At 43.5% G+C, this 21,365-nt stretch overlaps 1 protein-coding gene across 5 annotated transcripts in view; it reads right to left on the bottom strand.

Moving 5' to 3' along the window:
• Positions 1-7,966: 7,966 nt before the first annotated feature.
• The window catches only part of LOC141156752 (cytochrome P450 3A29-like), a 93,285-nt gene continuing 79,886 nt past the window's right edge, over positions 7,967-21,365 (bottom strand). For all 5 annotated transcript variants that reach the window (XM_073643139.1, XM_073643103.1, XM_073643120.1 and 2 more), the window contains 5 exons: positions 17,995-18,076; positions 17,330-17,490; positions 15,558-15,784; positions 14,738-14,900; positions 7,967-12,189 (listed from right to left, as the gene is read on the bottom strand). In XM_073643139.1, coding sequence (XP_073499240.1) covers positions 12,106-12,189; positions 14,738-14,900; positions 15,558-15,784; positions 17,330-17,490; positions 17,995-18,076 — 717 coding nt within the window. In that variant the 3' untranslated portion in view covers positions 7,967-12,105. The remainder of the gene's footprint in view (positions 12,190-14,737; positions 14,901-15,557; positions 15,785-17,329; positions 17,491-17,994; positions 18,077-21,365) is intronic.

Raw genomic sequence — 21,365 nt, forward strand, 5'->3', positions numbered from 1 at the left:
GGCCTTGGAAGCAGGCGCCTTGATCAGAATGAATCCTCTTTGGGCAGCCGTACACCCGAATGAAGTCTCGGCAGATGGCAGGCGCAGCTGACTCGGCGGTCTGGTCTCTGGTCAGAGTCACTACCGCAAACTTGGTGAAGTGGTCTGTCATTACCAGGCAATGTTGATACCCGAGATGCGCCGGTCCAACAGTCAAATAGTCGATCATTAGCACCTCCAAGGGGGCAGAAGTCACAATAGTTTGTATGGGGACCCGCTGCTCCAGGTGCTTTACCAGCTCACATCTCCGACATCTTCGACAAGTGTCTTCTATTGTTGCTCGCAGTCGGGGATGATACACCAGCCTCTGCAACCACTGAAATATCTTCTCTGGTCCGAAGTGAGCCCTTCGTTCATGAGCCTCCTTAGCCACTACTCTGACCAACTTCTCTGGGATCACCACTTGCCAGGAGGTCCCAAACTCTCGCAGTAGCTGCACCAGTCGGTATAGCAGCCCGTCTCGCAAACACAGTCTCTCTCATTGTCCCAGCATTTTCAGTGCTCCCGAGGACAGGATACTCCTCTCTTCTCGACTGGGGACTTGCCGCAAAGCCACCCATTGACGTAATTGAGCAACTTCTCTGTCAGTCTGTTGAAGTCGGATCCAGTCATCTCTTGGCCATCCTAGCACTTGTTCTTCCGATGTCTCCTGAGCCTGGGCAGTTCGGATTAGTTGTTGAAAGACCCTCTTTTGGGGAGTTCGCGGGTCCCACTGGTCTAGAGAAATCTCCTTTGGCTCACTAAGCAGGATTTGCCCGATCACTTTCAGCACATTCATTCCGAGGGTCACCGGGGGTCCACTTTCCATTCCCCCTGCGACCAGTACGACTCCTTTTTTTCCCACATCTTTTCCACACACTCGTATCTTCATCCACACCACCCCTGCGACCGGGATGGGTAATTGATTAGCTGCCATGAGTCTAATTACTGGTCCCCATTCAGGCTGCGCTATCTCTGGAAATCGCTGTTGAAAGTAGGCTTCTGTCATCGTAGTCACCTGGGATCCCGTGTCAACCAGGCAGTGAACAGCCCGACCGCTTATTTTGGCCCAGACAGTCGGGCTGCTGGAAACTAGGTCCTTGGGACTTCCTCTTTTTCTTTCCCCTTCCTCAGGCTCCATTCTGTGCCCCCCGAACACTGAGCCCACTAGTTTAACGGCTGTCGCGACAGGGGCTGCCCTCGGCTAGCACAGCCCCTGGCGTAATGTCCTGCGCCTCCACACTTCCAGCAGGTCATGTCTCTGTCTGTGTAGGGCTGCCTCCCTCCTCTATGGAACTCTCCTGCAGGGGGGGTCCTGAATTCAATTCTTTCCTTAACTGGGGCAATCGATCTGGGTATCTCTGGTGTCGGGGCAGGGGTCTTCTTAAGACTGGACCATTCATCCCACATCTCCTGTATCTCCTTCCGCATCTCTCGAGCCCATTCCGGTTCAGCTGCAGGCGGGGTGAGTACTTCAGTACTCCGGATCATCCCTGCCAGGGCCGTCACCCCCATCTCCTGCTCTCTCACACGTGCCTCCACCCACACTTCTAGAAAAGTCATACGTGGGTTGGCGCGCAGGCGCTCCCGCAAGGCCTGCTTCAGATGCACATCCCTGAGGCCAGCCACAAACTGGTCCCTTAAGATCACGTCAGGGGGGCCCATTCCCAAATTCCCCATGTCGCCTTTTCTAGTGATATAGGCATGCACCCTCTGTAAGGCATTAACATACTGCGTCACAGTCTCCCCCTCCTGCTGCACTTGGTGAAACAGCCGTATCCTCAGGTCTCCTACATTGGTGGGATCCCCATACATCTCCTCCAGTATCTGCACCACTTTTTCTACAGTATCCAGGACATGGGGAGGGCGGTACATCACGGACTGTCGGGCCTCGCCGTCCAGGGCCAGTAAGGCTATTTCGGCTTGCATAGCTGGGGTCATCGGATGCATACGTAACATACTCCTAACTCTCTCAGTCCAGTCCCACAGCATCATATTGTCCCCGGTGAACTTTAGGAGATTGCTGAGCAAGGCCCCCAGCGGCAAGCTAGATCTACGGGCTCCCAGGATGGACTGCTCTGCAGTGTCTGTGTCTACCGACTGCATCCTGCCGACTACGCCAAATGTAACACAGGTACTTTAGATGAAGCGACACCGAAACACAGAGCAGCCAATACGGGGTTAATAAACAGGGGAAGTTTATAATAACAGGGTAAATCTCAACGCAGGGAGTATCAGGGGAAAATATGGGGGAAAAACAAGGGAAAAGCAGGTCAAAGTCTATCACTGACAGTTCACAGTTTAACTGGATGTAGCAGAATCAAACCGGTTATAATCAATAGTTTTTTTCACTTAGCTGACTCTCGCTCCTCACAAGGCAGATGCACCCTGATGCCGGTGTTGATTTTTCAGGCGTCCCCGCCCAAACAATGCTCTGTCTTCTGGCGGCAGCGGGCGGTCTCCGGTTTTACCCGCTGAGCCCCTAGTCCATAACACGGCACCTCACGTGCCCGGCTCCACAGACCCTGTGTCTCTTCTCTAGTCGGCCTGACTCCTCCGGTCCGCTGCACTCGGCTCTTGCTCCCAGTCCTGGAGCCAGGAGCCTGGACCCTCTCACACTGCTCTGCTGAGCCGGATCCAGCTCCACTTTCCCGCTCAAAACGTACTCGTCTCTTCCTCTCTTCTGTCACACCAGGAGCTCCCCTCTCACCTGACCTCCCAGCCCTCTCTCTCGACACACCCTCTGCTTCCCTGTCACATGACTCCTCTGCTTGCAGTCTGTCTTCCCCCTGCAACAAGAGGTACGGCCCCGGCAGTTCCGGATCCCTTGCTCTGAAAGCACTCACACCCCAGTCTTCCCCCTTACACCTTTGCCCCTCTGTCTGAGTCTTGTCAGAGATGGATTCTGTGTCTCCCTGATCTTCATTCTGCTCATCAGCTGTAGCAGATACACATGCTGGAGGAGTCAGTGAGGGGATCACAGCTACAGGGGAACTTGACCAGGTGCGATGGAGGTAACTTAAACCCCTTTGCTTCACTGTAGGAGACTCATCATGTCCTGCAATGTCTAAGGGGGGGTCTTCTGAGCAGGGTCTTCTGTTCCTTCTCTTTCAGAGAGACAAAGCCATTCTCTTTGTGTGCAGAGATGTTTTTCAGCTTGCCAGGCTTCAGTGAGGATGACTCAGCAGATGTGCTATTTGTTACAGCCAGTCTTCTCCCAGAGGAGTCAGATAAAGGCTATGTGCCCACGATGCAGAAGTGCTCCGGATTTTTTACTGAGCGTTTCTGCATCTCCCTGGCAGAAAAAACGCATGCGGATTGTACATGTGTTTTCCTGCCAGGGACATGCGGATGTGAAGCGTTCTTCACATGCATTTCCGAATGCGGGTTGTCAAGCGCTTTCCAAGCAATTTTAGCATCACTTGGAAAGTGCTTGTCAACTTGATCACACTATATAAATCCATGCAAAAGGCATGGATTTATTTTGCATGGATTTATATACTGTGGCCTTAAAGAATGGTATAAAATAAAAAATAAATTTATACTTACCTTCCGATGGCCCCCGGAGTCTTGCTTCGCTCCGTCCTGGCTTGCTGTCAGCTCGCGGTGCACTACACTGAAGGACCTGCCGTCACATGACTATGATGTCAGCGCAGGTCCTCCAGTCCACCGCGAGTTGCCGGCAAGTGAAGACAAGAAGAGCAGGGGCCATCAGAAGGTAAATATAATATTTATTTTTTATTTTATTCTTTTTTTCACAGGTTCTATGGTACCCGGGTCCGGAGGAGAGTCTCTTCTCCTCCACACCCGGGTACCATCCGCACATTGGAACGCATTGGAATCCGCATGTACAGATGCAGTGATGCGGATTCCATGAGTTCCAATGCAAGTCAATGGCGGCGAAAACGCAGCGCTTCCACAAAATAATTGGTAGTGCTGCGTTTTTTTCCGCATTGATAACCCGCAGCGGAAGTTTCCGCAGCATGCGTTTCTGCAGCGTTTTTGCCACTGCGGAAACGCTTAAAAAACGCATCGTGGGCACACAGCCAAAAAGTGTTTCTTCTTTTTTTCAGCAGGCTCCTTGCTTGTAATCCTTTTGAACATGGTCCAGGTACTCTTCCTTATCAATTGGTCCAAAAAAGTCCAGTTAAAAAGGTGAAAAAGTAGCTTTTTTCAAGGGTTTGTCTGGAGCTCAGTAAAAGTGCTACTGCTAAGTAAACTATGCCCCAACACAATTGATTTTACCATATAGTGTACTGGAAAACATTCCAAGTGATGTGAAATTGCAAGAAAAAAGTGCAATTCCCTTTTTTTTTACCATGTTCACTAAATGCTAAAACTGACCTGCCATTATGATAGTAGATACCAAACATGTATAGGTTCTTTTTCATTTATGTGGTGAAAAAAAAATCCAGAGTTTGTAAAGAAAAAAAAAATTGTGTCATTTTCCGAGATCCGTAGCATCTCCATTTTTCAGGATCTGGGGCCGGGTGAGGGCTTTTTTTTAGCATGCCAAGCTGACGTTTTTATTGATATAATTTTGGGATAGATACGATGTTTTGATCGCCTGTTATTGCATTTAATTGCAATGTTGAGGCTGCCAAAAAAACTTAATTCTGGTGTTTTGATTTCTTTTCTCATTACACCATTTACCAATCGGAGTAATTGTTTTTATGCAGTGGGTATGGAAAGTATTCAGAGCCCTTTAAATTTTTCACTCTTTGTTTCATTGCAGCCATTTGGTAAATTCTAAAAAGTTCATTTTTTTTTCTCGTTAAAGTATGCTCTGCACCCCATCTTGACTGAACAAAAACAGAAATGTAGAAATTTTTTGCAAATTTATTAAAAAAAAACAACTGAAATATCACATGGTCATAAGTATTCAGACCCTTTTATCAGACACTCATATTTAAATCACATGCTGTCCATTTCCTTGTGATAATCCTTGAGATGGTTCCACTCCTTCATTGGAGTCCAGCTGTGTTTAATTAAACTGATAGAACTTGATTTGGAAAGGCACACACCTGTCTATATAAGACCTCACAGCTCACAGTGCATGTCAGACCAAATGAGAATCATGAGCTCAAAGGAACTGCCCAACGAGCTCAGAGACAGAATTGTGGCAATGCACAGATCTGGCCAAGGTTACAAAATAATTTCTGCATTACTCTAGGTTCTTAAGAGCACAGTGGCCTCCATAATACTTAAATGGAAGAAGTTTGGGACCACCAGATGTCTTCCTAGACCTGGGCGTCCAGCAAACTGAGCAAATGTGGGAGAAGAGCCTTGGTGAGAGAGGTAAAGAAGAACCCCAAGATCACTGTGGCTGAGCTCCAGAGATGCAGTAGGGAGATGGGAGAAAGTTCCACAAAGTCAACTATCACTGCAGTCCTCCACCACTTGGACCTTTATGGCAGAGTGACCCGACGGAAGCCTCTCCTCAGTGCAAGACATATGAAAGCCCACATAAAGTTTGCTCAAGAACACATGAAGGACTCCCAGACTATGAGAAATAAGATTCTCTGGTCTGATGAGACGAAGGTAAAACTTTTTGGTGATAATTGTAAGCGGTATGTGTGGAGAAAAACAGGCACTGCTCATCACCTGCCCAATACAATCCCAACAGTGAAACATGGTGGTGGCAGCATCATGCTATGGGGGTGTTTTTCAGCTGCAGGACAGGATGACTAGATGCAGTTGAAGGAAACATGAATGCAGCCAAGTACAGAGATATCCTGGATGAAAACCTATTCCAGAGTGCTCTGGACCTCAGACTTGGCCGAAGGTTCACCTTCCAACAAGACAATGACCCTAAGCACACAGCTAAAATAACAAAGGAGTGGCTTCAGAACAACTCTGTGACCATTCTTGACTGGTCCAGCCAGAGCCTTGACCTAAACCCAAATGAGCATCTCTGGAGAGACCTGAAAATGGCTGTCCACCAACGTTCACCATCCAACCTGACGGAACTGGAGAGGATCTGCAAGGAAGAATGGCAGAAGATCCCCAAATCCAGGTGTGGAAAACTTGTTGCATCATTCCCAAGAAGACTCATGGCTGTACTAGCTCAAAAGGGTGCTTCTACTCAATACTGAGCAAAAGGTCTGAATACTTATGACCATGTTATATGTCAGTTTTTCTTTTTTAAGAAATATGCAAAAATTTCTACATTTCTGTTTTTTTCAGTCAAGATGGTGTGCAGAGTGTACTTTAATGAGAAAAAAAAAGAATTTTTTAGAATTTACCAAATGGCTGCAATGAAACAAAGAGTGAAACATTTAAAGGGGTCAGAATACTTTCCGTACCCACTGTATGTCGATAGATCGGGTGATTCTGAACGTGGCGATACCAAATATGCTCATATGCTATAGGCGGCGGCCACTGGACAGCGCTATGTCGGCAATGACAACAACAGGGGTCTCCTGCAGATCATGTTAAATGCCACTGTCAGAGATTGACAGCGGCATTTAACATGCTAACAGCTACGGGTGGATCGCGATTCCACCTGCGGTTGTTAGGGGCAGGTGACCTATGATGTACCTATATGTCATAGGTTGTAAAAGGGGTTAAAGGACTCTTGTCAGTACAGATGGACTGTTCAAACCAAGTATAAAATCTCGGTGCTGTATAATGACCCCTGTATTAGTCCCCAAACTGTATAATGGTCCCCCTCATTAGTCCCTAAGCTATATAGTGGCCCCCACATTAGTCCCCAAACTGTATAATGGCCCCACATTAGTCCCCAACTGTATAATGACTCTTGCATTAGTGCCTAAGCTGTATAATGGCCCCCATATTAGTCCCCAAACTATATAGTGGCCCCACACATTAGTCCCCAAGCTGTATAATGACCCCTCCATTAGTCCTCAAGCTGTATAATGACACTTGCATTAGTCTCCAAACAGTATAATGGCCCTCACATTAGTCCTCAAGCTGTATAATAACCCCTGCTTTTGTCCCCCGGAAGTGTAATGGCCCTCACATTAGTCCCTAGCTGTGTAATGGCCCCTGCATTAGTCCACAAGCTGTATAATGGCCCCCACATTAGCTCCCACACTGTATAATAGCCCCCACATTAGTCCCAAAGCCGTATAATGGCCCCCCCTGCATTAGTCCACAAGCTGTGTAATGGTCCCTGCATTAGGCCCCAAACTATATAATGGCCCCTGCTTTAGGCCGCAAGCTGTATAATGGTCCCTGCTTTAGTCCTGAAGCTGTATAATGGCCCATGTATTAGTTCCTAAATTGTATGATGGCCTCTCAAAACGGTTTCAGGGTCTCCTATACCATGTATAAGGGTCCCCCATTATTTATGATGCCCCCACAACACACCACAAGTTTTAATAATAAAAAAAATCATATACTCACCTAATCCCGGATCCCGACGACTCCATCAGCAAGGCAAAGCACTACTCTGTCACAGCGCCGATGCTTGTACAGAACATCAGAGTCCCAGCGCGGTGTGATGATGTGTGCTAATGATGAAGCCACACATTTAGTGACGATATTCATGGGGTCTGTACCCCTATCTGCCTCTTTGATTTTTGCACAGGTTGCCTCCACATCTTTATCTTTTATCCAACTAATGATCCCTTGGTTGTGATAGTAGTATGCTGCATTTATCTATTTATTTTTTCAAATTTTTGCAATTTTTGCATATATTCTTTTTCATTTGTGCCAGAGCGACTGTATTTGTATTTGTTCTGGCATTTTATTATTGTTATTCTTCTGTGTCTGTTTAATTTAGGTGTAACATCCCTTTAAGCCGCCTCCGTGGGCAGGGTGTCCGGTAGTTCTCACTTCAATATGGCGCAGTGCCTCCACCCGAATCTTGCTGGGAGCTGTAATGGGATGCAAGAGGGTCTTCCTCTTCTGCTTGGGGTCGACTCGGGAAACCCCTGTCCACACCTGTCCACACTCCGTATGCATGCACACACAAGAGATTAAGTTGGAACAATTAACAGGTTTATTTATAAAGCGGATAAATGGTAAATAGGGTGAGGGGAATAGCAAGTAACAATAAAACAAATAGTTTTACACAATCTAAAAATACAAATACAATATAGGGATTTGCAGTTAACCTGAATGTTAGGGATAACACTTGACCTTTAAATCGCAACAAGCACACTCCTAACTAATGCTGCTTAAACTATAAATGGCTGCAGCAATGGAAACAACAAAGTTCAATGTTGGGGCCTGGTTGCCGTGGGTGATGGCACACTTTCAGAGTCCGTTGGTGCACGTAATGCCATAGGAAAAAAGATCCCCTCCACAGCTGGTTCTACTATAACTCCTAGTGCGTTGAACCACAAGTCCCAGCAATGCTCCCTTATAAGTAACTATTATATACTTCTCCCCATTGGAACCACAAGCCCAGCAAGCTACTCTTTGATGAAGCATTTCTGCAATCACACAGGTTTCCAGACTGGGCTTCAGGATTCAGTTGCTTAAAGGGAATCTGTCACCCCCCTGGGACCTATCATCCCTCTAATATGGGCATACAGGTGATAGAAATGTGAATCTATACTTACCTGTATGTCCCATATTAGAGGTTTGCTTGCTGTGAAATACCTTTTTATTAAATTCGTTTTGACAAGCTTCGCGTCCGGGGGAAACTTGTGCGCAGGCGCCGGTGAGTCACTCTGCCTTCCCGGCGCCTGTGCACAAGTTTCCTGCTCCACAAGGCTACACAGATGGCAGGGATTACTGCCCCTTCCGTACAAGGTAAATTGCGCAGGCGCGGGATCTGGCCGGGAACTGGACGTCACAGGGCAGGGGGAGAATTTGGAAATGAAGTTAACAGGTGGGGATTTCTTCGCGTCCCCCAGACGGGAAGCTTGTCAAAACTAATTTAATATAAAGGTATTTCAAAGCAAGTAAACCTCTAATATGGGACATACAGGTAAGTATAGATTCACATTTCTATCACCCATATTAAAGGTCTGATAGGTCCCAGGGGGGTGACAGATTCCCTTTAAGGATGCAAGGCAGAGTTCTTTTCCTTGATGGAAAGCCAGGAGGAAGTGGGCATTCCCGGGTACCCTGGCTGGTCTGTGGTTGCAGTGCATCTCGAAAGCGCACTGTCCTCTCACATGGAGCAGCAGAACTATCAGTCTGTACACTGTGCTCGCCTTCTGGTTCACTGCTGTCTCTACTCAGTAATAACTGACAACCCTCATGTCCTCTAGTATTGTCTCCTCCCCCCTCTTCTCCAGCTTGCTCAGCCAGTCAGTCCTGTCCTCTTCTGTTGCTCCGCCTCTTACAGCTTGCCAAGGCAATGAAGGGATTAATGTCTCTTACTGAGAAACTCTGTCTGCTCCTATCAGACTCAGTTTCTGTGCACCAGTCTCCCCCCACAAGGTTTACATAAGGTGTTTAGTGTTTTGTCGCTCTGTATATTTTTTCACAAACAAGCACTGCATTACATTCAGTCAGACATGTTTTATTGGCAGGCTTTCTGTTAAATCTGATGCTATCAGGCTGGGAAGGTCAATGGTTATTGGGTCCTTCCAAGCCTAAAATTACCAAGAAGGAGAGTGATGGGGTGCTACGCCAGGTGACCTGGCCTCCACCGTCACCAGACCTGAACCCAATCGAGATGGTTTGGGGTGAGCTGGACCGCAGAGTGAAGGCAAAAGGGCCAACAAGGGCTAAGCATCTCTGGGAACTCCTTCAAGATTGTTGGAAGACCATTTCTGGTGACTACCTCTTGAAGCTCATCAAGAGAATGCCAAGAGCGTGCAAAGCAGTCATCAAAGCAAAAGGTGGCTACTTTAAAGAACCTAGAATATAAGACATATTTTCAGTTGTTTCACACTTTTTTGTTAAGTATATAATTCCACATGTGTTAATTCATAGTTTTGATGCCTTCAGTGTGAAAGTACAATTTTCAAAGTCATGAAAATACAGAAAAATCTTTAAATGAGAAGGTGTGTCCAAACTTTTGGTCTGTACTGTATACCAATGGACAGACAGTAACATCCAATTACATAGTAAAAATAGTAGATCAATGTTGCAATGGCAAAAAAACGTACTTCTTGTGTTTTGATTACTTTTCTTGTTACACCGTTTACCAATGGGATTAATTTCTTTTATACTTTGATAGATCAGTTTTTTATGAACGTAGCAATGCCAAATATGTTTATTTTTTAAGTTTTAGTTTTATTTTTAATGGGGCAAAAAAGGGTGATTTCAACATTTATATTTTTTAAAAAAAAATTCTAACTTTTTCCTGTATTTGTTAGTCCCCTTAAGGTACTTGAAGTTCTTATCGCTTGTACTATACATAGCAATACATCAGCACTGCTATATATAGTGAAATCACGGTCTCCAGCTAAACGCTGGCTTTCACATGAGAATCGTCATGACAAACACAGAGGTTTTGCAGCAGACCCCCAGCTGTCATGGCAACCTATTGGTGCCCCGCGATCGTGTGACATGGAATGACGCACCCCCTGCCAGCGCTCATTAAATGCCGCTGTCAGAGACTGGCTCTCCTTCCCTTGTGAGCCTTGACTAGTGCCCAAACAGTAGTTTTTTATCCCCTATGGGGTATCGGTGTACTCAGGAAAAATTGTACAACAAATTGAACAGTTCACTTTCTCCTGTTACCCTTGTGAAAATGAAAAATTTTGGGCAAAATCAAAATTTTTGCAGGAAAAGTGTATTTTTTTCATTTTCACAGCTCAATGTTATAAAATTCTGTGAGGCACTTGTGGGTTCAAGGTGCTCACCACACCTCTAGATTAGTTCCTTGAGGGGTGTAGTTTCAATAATGTGGTCACTTTTGTGGGGTTTCCACTGTTTAGGCACAGCAAGGGCTCTGCAAACGCGACATGGCGTCTTCTATGTATTCCAGCCAATTTTGCGCTCCAAAAGTCAAATAGTTCTCCTTCCTTTCCGAGCCCTGAAGTGCGCCCAAACAGTAGTTTTCCAACACATATGGAGTATCGGTGTACCCAGGATAAATTCGACAACAAATTGTACCATTTTTCTCCTGTTACCCTTGTGAAAATGATAAATTTGGGGAAAAGACTAAATTTTTGCGGGAAAAAGTAAAATTTTTATTTTTTCCTTCCACTTTGCTTTAATTCCTGTGAAGCACCTGAAGGGTTAATAAACATCTTGAATGTGGTTTTGAGCACTTTGAGGGGTACAGTTTTTTTTAGAATGGGGTCACTTTTGGGTATTTTCTGTCATATAGGCCACTACAAAAATTGGTTTTGTAAATTTTGCTGGAAAATTGAGAAATTGCTTCTAACCCTTCTAACTTCCTAAAAAAAAATTATGTTTCACAAATAATTCTTATGTAAAATAGACATGTGGCAAATATGATTTCTGGTTTAAGGGCATAAAAGTTTGAAAATTGCGAAATTTTCAAAATTGTGGCCAAATTTCCAATTTTTTCACAAATCAACAGAAAAAATATCGGCCTAAATTTACTACTAACATGAAGTAGTAACATGTCGTGAGAAAACAATCTCAGAATCACTGGGATAAGTTGAAGCGTTCCAGAGTTGTTACCACATAAAGTGACACTGGTCAGAATTGTAAAATTTGGCCTGATCAGGAAGGTGAAAACAGGCTCAGGGTTGAAGAGTTAAAGGGGTTAAATAATTTTACAAAAGATCAATAATATTTATTTCCCTTATAGGAATCAGAGCCAGTTAGTGATATGTAGTTAGGTAAGAAGCAGTTCTACAATTTCATATTGACCAGTAAGTGGCTGCAAGAAGCTTTACACAAGTTCTGCTACTAACTATACATGCTGTAATTAGAAAACATGATCTTCTGGACAGCAGTAATGACACACATTCTCTTTAGTACCATACATACATAGCCCAGACGTTGCAGACTGGGTCTGATATGTGTCAACGAAGAAGACAAGGCTGTAGGAGAAAGATTTGTTAAAGAATGTTACAGGCATCTATTCATCAATTTCTTTTGTATTTGCAAGATTTACAGCCATGCTCCTCGCCTTTTTGCACATTTTCTGATTATAGTGTATTCCAGTCAACTCATTCGTTCTCCATTTAGTACAGATATCTGTGTCCCATCCACAGCGGTCTTCGGCATCTAACTTTCAGTCTACGAGGCTTCTCTAGGCACAAGGTTGAGTATAATAGGTTTAGTTGTCTTCAGGAATCCTCGGGTGTCAATTTCCAGAGGTATCTGTAAAATTAGATTTATCAGGTTAAGGGTAGGTTCACATGAGAGTATAAAAATCGTTTAGAGTTTCATCCAGAAAAGTGGGACGTTTTATTTCTCACTTGTCATCCGTGTGCCGTCCATATACAATCCGTTTTTTTATAGCAGCAGCTATTAATCATTCACAAAACCATTTAGTTTCCTATGTTACAAAATAGTAATGTATCCGTAAACATCAGATGCCATACTATGGCTCCATTTGGCATATGATTTATTTTTACGCACCCATAGACTTGAATGGGCAAGTGTAATCGGATTTATGCAAGAAACTAGTGAATGCTGCTATTTGTTTCACACGCAGTGAAAAAATCACCCATCTGCACTGCCTCATTGAATAACATTGGTCCAAGTTCTGTCCGTTTTTTCACAGACTGGACTCAGACTGAGAATATGGTCATGTGAACGAGCCCTAAGACTTGTAAAACCAGCTTCTGCATAATGGTAATAAATGTTAATAATTTTTTAAAGGGAATCTGAGAATCTGCAGGGTTGGGATGTGTAAAACCTTTCCAGGTATATTTTTGTCTGAATTTAATGCTCCTTTGCTGTGGAATTCATATATAAATTCATATGCAAATTAGCTTTGCAAGTGCATTGGTGGGCATATAAGTGCAGTTGCAGTCCCTGGCTCGTCTTCGCTTCTCCCTCCGGTACTGGCCCCCAGGTTTATAAGCATTCTTTGTAGAGTTTATCACAGCTCTAGCCTACAGCACCTATGCTTGCCTAGGGCAAATCTTACTGACATATTCCCATTATTCTCAGGACGGCACTGCTCCCTTGCCTCCCACTTGATAGGGGGAGGTGGGCTCCTGAAGATCAACCGTACAGGCTGGCAGCATGAATGCGCCACTGGCCAGAACTGTGCACTCTCCTATTCTCCAAACAGAGGCAGCATTACTGCTATAGCATCGTGGTAAGGCAAGGACATCAGATCCAGCAATCTGATCAGCTTTAGAGCAGCGCTTGAAAGCTCTAAAACAGGTGAGGATGGCCGTAGATTCTCTCATCTGAGAGAATCGGGTCGATTATGCAAATTACACACTGATCAAACTTTGACCATAGTGTAATCTGATTATCTCTTATAACAGAATCAGAGCACACTGAGGATAAGATCGAGAAAAAAATTTCACCATTTTCTCCATTGTGTCGGTGCACAGAAATAGGACTGCACTCAGATGTCATCTGAATGCAGTCCTATGATTTCCACGCACTCTTTGACTTGCATGTGTAAGCAGGTGACCGGATGCAATACGCAGTGAGGGACAAGGTGGAAGTAACCATTGAAACCGTTTAATTCTCTAGGGTGGCGGGAAATTGTGGGAACTATAGTAATGGTGAATAATACAAAGCAGAGTAATTACAGCGTGAAATATACAATATAGATATACAATGAATCTTCAGGTTCATGCTAACTATTACAACAGTCTCTTGTTATATATTCTTATAACTTTCCAACATGGGTAATGATCTCAGTACTATGAGAATCACTGAACTGCTTTTCCTTATCACAGGCCCCAACCAGAGGTCTCCGGTTCTTCCCACTAGGTCGCAAGTCCTCATGACAAAGACTCACTCGCATCTCCCATTCACCACCGCAGGCGTCCACCCCCAAACGGGTTTCCTCACAGATCTTTGGTGCTTGACCAACGGTGGATGTCTCCCGTACAATGTGGGATGAGGGCTGGGCCTCGGCTCTTGACTGCCGTTGTCTGGGCTCCAGATGTCAACAGGCGCAGGTCTGGCCTCTGGGTCTAGACTGTTGTAGCATGGGTTCCGGAGCTTGCTTGGCGCAGGTCTGGTCTTCTGGCCTTGATTGGTGGCATCTGGGTTCCAGAGCTTATCTGGCGCCACCTGAGTTCTGCTTACAAGTGCGCCACAGTCCACTGGTTCACGCTTCTTTTCATGGCCTGATACCCCGGCCTCAGTGTCTTCATCAACACACGTCCTAACCGTATCTTCTCTTGGTGCCAAATCCACTCCTGTTTTGGTTTTCTGTGACCTTTTATACCAGGGAACCACATCCTCAAGGTCATCTGACCGGGTACTCCATCCACACTTGTCCCTCCTGAAACTCTCCCTCTTCCAGTCAGTTTCGCAAGGTCCCATTTGGACAGTAGAAGACAGTTCTCGCACACAAATGCCACACAGTGCTGGGAATTCTCTGGAATCCTGAATGTTTGGCCCACAAGTGATTATCTAGTCCAGTATTTCCCAAACTTTTCAACTTTGGGGCACCACGATGAAAAAAAATTACCCCAGAGTACCCCTATAAATAATTTTTGTACAAGTGACCAAAATACATACACTTGGCACCCTTAATATCATAAAACATATTATGTGCCTCCTGTATCATGTATATAAAAATACACATAGTGCTTAAAGAATATATAAAAAAAATAATGCACAGTGCACCCTGAATACCTGTGCCCCCTGGTATATAAAAAATATACACCATGCCTCTTCAGTATATATACATATACACACACACTGAAGGGGTACAGTATATACTTACTGGAGTGTCTTTGCACGTTCGGAAAGAGAAGTTCTGCAGTAGCAGGGAGATGACTGATTTCATACTGATCATGGCAAATCTCATCCCTATGCAGTTCCGTGGTCCAGCTCCAAAGGGTAGAAAGGTGTAAGGGTCTTGTGTCTCCCTGTTCTCTTTACTAAATCTGTGCATGAAAAAGATATAACACAAACCGTAAAAAAAATTAATAATGCATGACCAGCTTAGCATTTCAATCATAGTGTATAGACCCCAAACACATTAGAGTAAAGCTATCAGAACCCATTGATTGCAGCAGAATTGGACGGCTATTTAATATTCAATATGATTGAGTTTTTCTCTGTATACTCATTGGCCCCAATTTATCATTGCCTTTGCGCCTATTTTTTGCCTAGTTTTGTGTGATTTGCACCTTTTTCTTGCACTCAATTATTTATTCTATTTGTGCCTTTTTTAAACGATATTTTATAAGTGGTTGCCTGTTTTTTCTGCTTTGTGGGCAGAGTTTAGCAATTCCAGATGTTTTCTCCTGAATTTTAAAAATTTGCAAAATTTGGCGCAACTTCACTTTAGCGCCCCTGGTGTATTTTCATATATTCCCACAATCTGGCACAATTTTTGCACCAAAAGTCCCAAATACAGTTCAAGACAGGAAAAAAGCCAATTTTTTACGTTGTGCCAAATTCATGAATTGTGTGCGTCATTTTGACGCAAAAATGGCAACTAATGCCACAAGACAAAAAAGGAAAGGGACTTAAAAAAACACAAAATGATGAATAGGGCCCATTGAGTTTTCAAGAAAATGTCCTTACATATATGATACCTTTCAGGTCGGAATTCCTCTGGATCAGGCCAGAACTCAGGGTCACGGTGCAGCACAAAGACTGGGATAACAGTCACCATGTCCTTTGGGATAGTCACTCCATTGATCTCAGTTGTGGTCTTACAAACACGTTCAATTCTCCCAGCTACGGGATAGAGTCGTAAGGTTTCATGAACCACCATATCAAGGTACTCCATCTGCATCAGAGCTTCATATGTCGGGGGAGCCTGAAGACAACGATGAATACATTGAATACTTTGCTTTTTCACCTTTGGTATACTCAAGGTCATCTTCTAATGTAATCAAAACATTCAGAAATTTCTACCACATTCCCAAATGATAGCAAGTTGTTACAAATTATGCTATTAGTAATTAATTTTCCGTGAGAGGCGTGTTTTGCTATTTTGGCCATTATTATGTCTATTCTGGCTTTAATGTGGAAGTTTGCTTAAAATCTTGCAACGTTGAAACGCAACATGTGAACAAGCCCTTAGAGCTGAAAACAGGAGCAGGTCATATTTAACTGAAAGAATATTTAGCTTCTTGACAGAAAAGCATGGATTTATGTCATTCTTCATCAACTAAGGAATGTGCTCCTCAGACCTGTGGGGGCATCACAAAACTGGCATGTTTCAATCACAGAACAATAAAACTTTCACACTCCTTATCTATGAACTATTCCAATATTTACGGCCACAAACTATTTATCCCTCTCCCATAATGATAGTTCTGCTTTACGTCACTTGTCTCATCTATTGCATTATTTCTGTGTCTTATTGGGTATAAATATGTGATTCTTCAGATTTTGTGTTATACTCGAAAGCTTGCAATTTGTTACCATCTTTTCAGTTAGCCATTAAAAGGTATCAACCACTGAGGACTCTCAAATCTAAAATATTTTTGACAAAAGAAGACAATTTTTTTGATTTTAACTGAAAAAAATGCTGTGTCTACAGTGCTGGACATAATGATAAATGCTATTTGCTGCATATATTAATAGGGCTACTATTAGAATGAAATAGGAATTTTCAATCATCACACTATTGATGAGAATGTGCTGGAAAATCGTTTACAAATATCATCAATATATATTTATATAAAGTAAATTACTTCATTACTTCTCTATATTGTACCATTATACTAGTTATTTTAATGAAAACAGAAATTGGAACCCTATGCAAAGTAGGGAGTCCAAATCCAAGACTATGAAACAAGATCCAAAAACCTGCAGCTACCAAAGTTGTTGTAAAAGGGTAAAAATTGGCTTTAATTAAATATAAGTTAAAAAGCATAAATATGTCCAACACAACAGGACCCCTGACAAAGTATTTGTGAAATGCTATTTTTCTGCTACTATTGCTTGTACCTTTTCTAACCCTCTTTTCACGAAATCATTCTTTTGGCACTTCAATTTAATTTAGTCTATATATCATTCTCTTTTGGGCATTTTGTATACACTGTCTTATTATGGTGACTGGTTCCATGTTACTATGGGTGTTTTCCTGTAGGCTCACCCATCAATATGTCTTTGTGCCAGTTGTGTTGGATATATTTAAAGTAGTTGTAATTATTTTTCTGGGTAAATATTTTTGGCCTGGTTTGTATCTACGATTTTTGGCTCTGTACATGTCCCAAGTTTCCAAGCTTTTCTATTTCAAATTTTTGGGACCTTAGACACCCAAAACATTGTATTGAATATGAGACACCATATTGATACATATAGTATACAATTAGCGAGCACTATTTCGTGCCATTATTCCATATCGGTGTACCTTATTGGGAAGAAAGGTGTCAATGTCCTCCTGAAGTTTGGTTTGGACATCCGGATGAGTTGCCAGATGGTAAGCCAGAAACATGAGTGTAGTGCTGGTGGTGTCATAACCAGCCATAATGAAGATAAGTCCCTGAGCCATAATTTCCGTGTCTGTCAATTCTGTGAAGTACATAGAGTTGGTTATCTTACAAGTGAGTGGGCGTAAACCTTTCTGCACCAAAAACCTGAAAGTTATATTGGCTAACTTGTGCATCAAATCACAAATATGTCGATAGAGCACAAAGCAAAATAGAGTAGGCTATAGTCGCACTGGTCAATAAAAAGACAAAAACATATTTTTGTTGTTTAAGGGGTCTTATATTATTTTAAAATGCTGGGTTTCTTCTTCTACAATCCTAAGTGGTGTGCCAAAGACAAACAGGCAGTGGTCTTCTTGAAGGAACCCACCCGCCATCAGTATGCTTCGGATGCAATGAAGATTAGTGTCCAGTAAATTCTCTTCTACTAATGTTTTACGCCAAGTTACATAATAATACTGTACATTGTATCACGAAATTATTTTATAATAGGTTCTAGCAAAATTCTAATGTGTAAAAGCCCAATAGCGTCTGAAGGCCACATGGAACACCATTTAAGAAAGATACGGAAAGTCAGCCTTCATACCTTTATAGCCATGATCTGACTCTCCTGTACTGTTGCCTCTAGACTGTGCATCTACCATGAGTTGCAGGAAATCTACTCGATCCTGAAAGACATAAGAAAAGATCAGAACAAGCAAAGATGCAGTATTCTTATTCCTTTGCATTCTACTTTAGTACTATGTCTCAGATAATTGAGTGACTACCTTCACTACTTTTTACATTGTGGCATCATATATTATTCCCAGCCTTTTTATTAATGGAGTTCTCCAATATTTTAAAATCAACTTGGGCTCAGAATTATAAAATATCAACATTTTATCCCTTCCATAACAATCAAGATGGGTGGTAGAGGACAAAGAGGGAATCCCACCACTATATATTTCCCAGTTGGAATTACACATTCACAAGGGGGCGTGACCGGAAGGAAGTCAGACATGTTTGACTGAGCTCTGAACCCCAAACACTTTATCTCAAGCAATCCTCATGTCTTAATAGACATCCAGGAAATTAAATATCCACCTGATTACACCCCAACATCCAGCTTTCATTTGAACCCTTTTTTGACAGGATCAGCCTTATCAAGAGGAAGAATTGACTTGCGGCCTGCTACTAACACACAGCTGTGGCCTCTCCTGTGGGCATCCGACCACCGCTCAGCTGGGGCCGGCTTGTCCCGTTGGCAGTGGAACCCAAGGACTCGGCGTGGGACACATAGGTGAAGAGGGGTCCCCTGAGATTTCCCTGATGCCCGTTGCGCGAGGACCCGGATATCGAAGCGGGTGCATGTGCGCCTTGGCCAGCAAGTGGCTGCGGCCTCTACGGTAGGGTGCCTGCCCACTTTCCAGACAACACCAGCTTACCCTGCCGGTGGCGGAGCTCAGAGTTGCGGCAAGGGGCATAGAGGTGAGGCGGTGCCTGCGCTTGTTGCTGCAGCAGAGCTTCTCTCTCCAGCAGCACTTCACTGCACCAGAACTGCTGCTCACCCTCAGAGTTTCCTCCGACGGCTGCGGCTGGCTTGGAGGTGATCCCCCTGCTGGCTTCCTGACTTTGCCCTCTGTGGGTTGTCTGCATCACTAATGGTGGTGCCCCTGCCTCAGTACCCAAGCCTCTCCATCTTAAACACTCAGTGCGGCAGTAGTTGAGAGCCCCCATCCTCTTGCCTCCCCCCTGCAAAATTGAGCCAGCCTGCCTTCAATACCATTATAGAACTTTATAAGACTTCAAAGCATCTTTTGAGTAGATTATATCAAACTCCCCCCCAACCTGATATTTTAGCCCTGGAGCAAAACATAAGAACTTTCTTTAGTCTATACAAAGAGAGAACAATATTTCACTTGCAAAACATTAAATTTGAAGCATCTCTATTTATAATATATCAGAACAGTACTTAGGGCGATCATAGTCTCTTCTTATCGGAACTGTACATTTTGTGAAAATGGTACTCGGATGACACCGTGTGGCCAAAAGATACAACACATGCTATAATTTCATCATTCTTGGCTCTGCTACCTTTCCATTACAAACTAATATAATTACATTCTACATCGCCATGTAACCATTTCTGGCAGTAACACGGAACTCTATATAATGTGATACAACAACGAACAAATATCCCTTCAAAATGGTTAAAATTGGGGGTGGTCCAACTAAAGAAATGAATACAAACTTAAAAAGCACAAAGGGAGAGATGGGGAAATTCGTCAAGAAAACAAGTACTCCTTTTTCTGCATCTTCTAATAAAAATGCATCTCTCCCCAAAAAGGATCTAGATGACAATGACAATGATTGTACATTAGATTCAATGCCGATCTCCCAATCCTTCATTCAAGAAACTCTTGCTAGTGCATTAGACCCTCTTATGAAAGAAATTAAAGATGTTAGACAGGAAATTAAACAGCTGGGAACAAGAGTTGAATCAGTAGAAGCAACTCAAGAATTTTCAGTGGCGGCCTCAGAAGGACTTCAAAGATGTCAGCAATATATACAGTACAGACCAAAAGTTTGGACACACCTTCTCATTTAAAGATTTTTCTGTATTTTCATGACTATGAAAATTGTACATTCACACTGAAGGCATCAAAACTATGAATTAACACATGTGGAATTATATACTTAACAAAAAAGTGTGAAACAACTGAAAATATGTTTTATATTCTTGGTTCTTCAAAGTAGCCACCTTTTGCTTTGATGACTGCTTTGCACACTCTTGGCATTTTCTTGATGAGCTTCAAGAGGTAGTCACCGGAAATGGTTTTCACTTCACAGGTGTGCCCTGTCAGGATTAATAAGTGGGATCTCTTGCCTTATAAATGGGGTTGGGACCATCAGTTGTGTTGTGCAGAAGTCAGTTGGATACACAGCTGATAGTCCCACTGAATAGACTGTTAGAATTTGTATTATGGCAAGAAAAAAGCAGCTAAGTAAAGAAAAACGAGTGGCCATCATTACTTTAAGAAATTAAGGTCAGTCAGTGCGAAAAATTGGGAAAACTTTGAAAGTGTCCCCAAGTGCAGTTGCAAAAATCATCAAGCGCTACAAAGAAACTGGCTCACATGAGGACAGCCCCAGGAAAGGAAGACCAAGAGTCACCTCTGCTCATGAGGATAAGTTTATCCGAGTCACCAGCCTCAGAAATCGCAGGTTAACAGCAGCTCAGATTAGAGACCAGGTCAATGCCACACAAGAGTTCTAGCAGCAGACACATCTTTTCAACAACTGTTAAGAGGAGACTTTGTGCAGCAGGCCTTCATGGTAAAATAGCTGCTAGGAAACCACTGCTAAGGACAGGCAACAAGCAGAAGAGACTTGTTTCGGCTAAAGAAAACAAGGAATGGACATTAGACCAGTGGAAATCTGTGCTTTGGTCTGATGAGTCCAAATTTGAGATCTTTGGTTCCAACCACCGTGTCTTTGTGCGACGTAGAAAAGGTGAACGGATGGACTCTTCATGCCGGGTTCCCACCGTGAAGCATGAAGGAGGAGATGTGATGGTGTGGGGGTACTTTGCTAGTGACACTGTTGGGGATTAATTCAAAATTGAAGGCATACTGAACCACATGGCTACCACAGCATCTTGCAGCGGCATGCTATTCCATCCGGTTTGCTTTTAGTTGGACCATCATTTATTTTTCAACAGGACAATGACCCCAGACACACCTCCAGGCTGTGTAAGGGCTATTTGACCAAGAAGGAGAGTGATGGGGTGCTACACCAGATGACCTGGCCTCCACAGTCACCAGACCTGAACCCAATCGAGATGGTTTGGGGTGAGCTGGACCGCAGAGTGAAGGCAAAAGGGCCAACAAGTGCTAAGCATCTCTGGGAACTCCTTCAAGATTGTTGGAAGACCATTTCCAGTGACTACCTCTTGAAGCTCATCAAGAGAATGCCAAG

The sequence above is a fragment of the Phyllobates terribilis genome, unplaced genomic scaffold (genome assembly GCF_046119375.1).
Source record: "Phyllobates terribilis strain yellow unplaced genomic scaffold, ASM4611937v1 Scaffold_1__5_contigs__length_1240528914, whole genome shotgun sequence".
In the NCBI taxonomy this organism is placed as follows: domain Eukaryota; kingdom Metazoa; phylum Chordata; class Amphibia; order Anura; family Dendrobatidae; genus Phyllobates; species Phyllobates terribilis.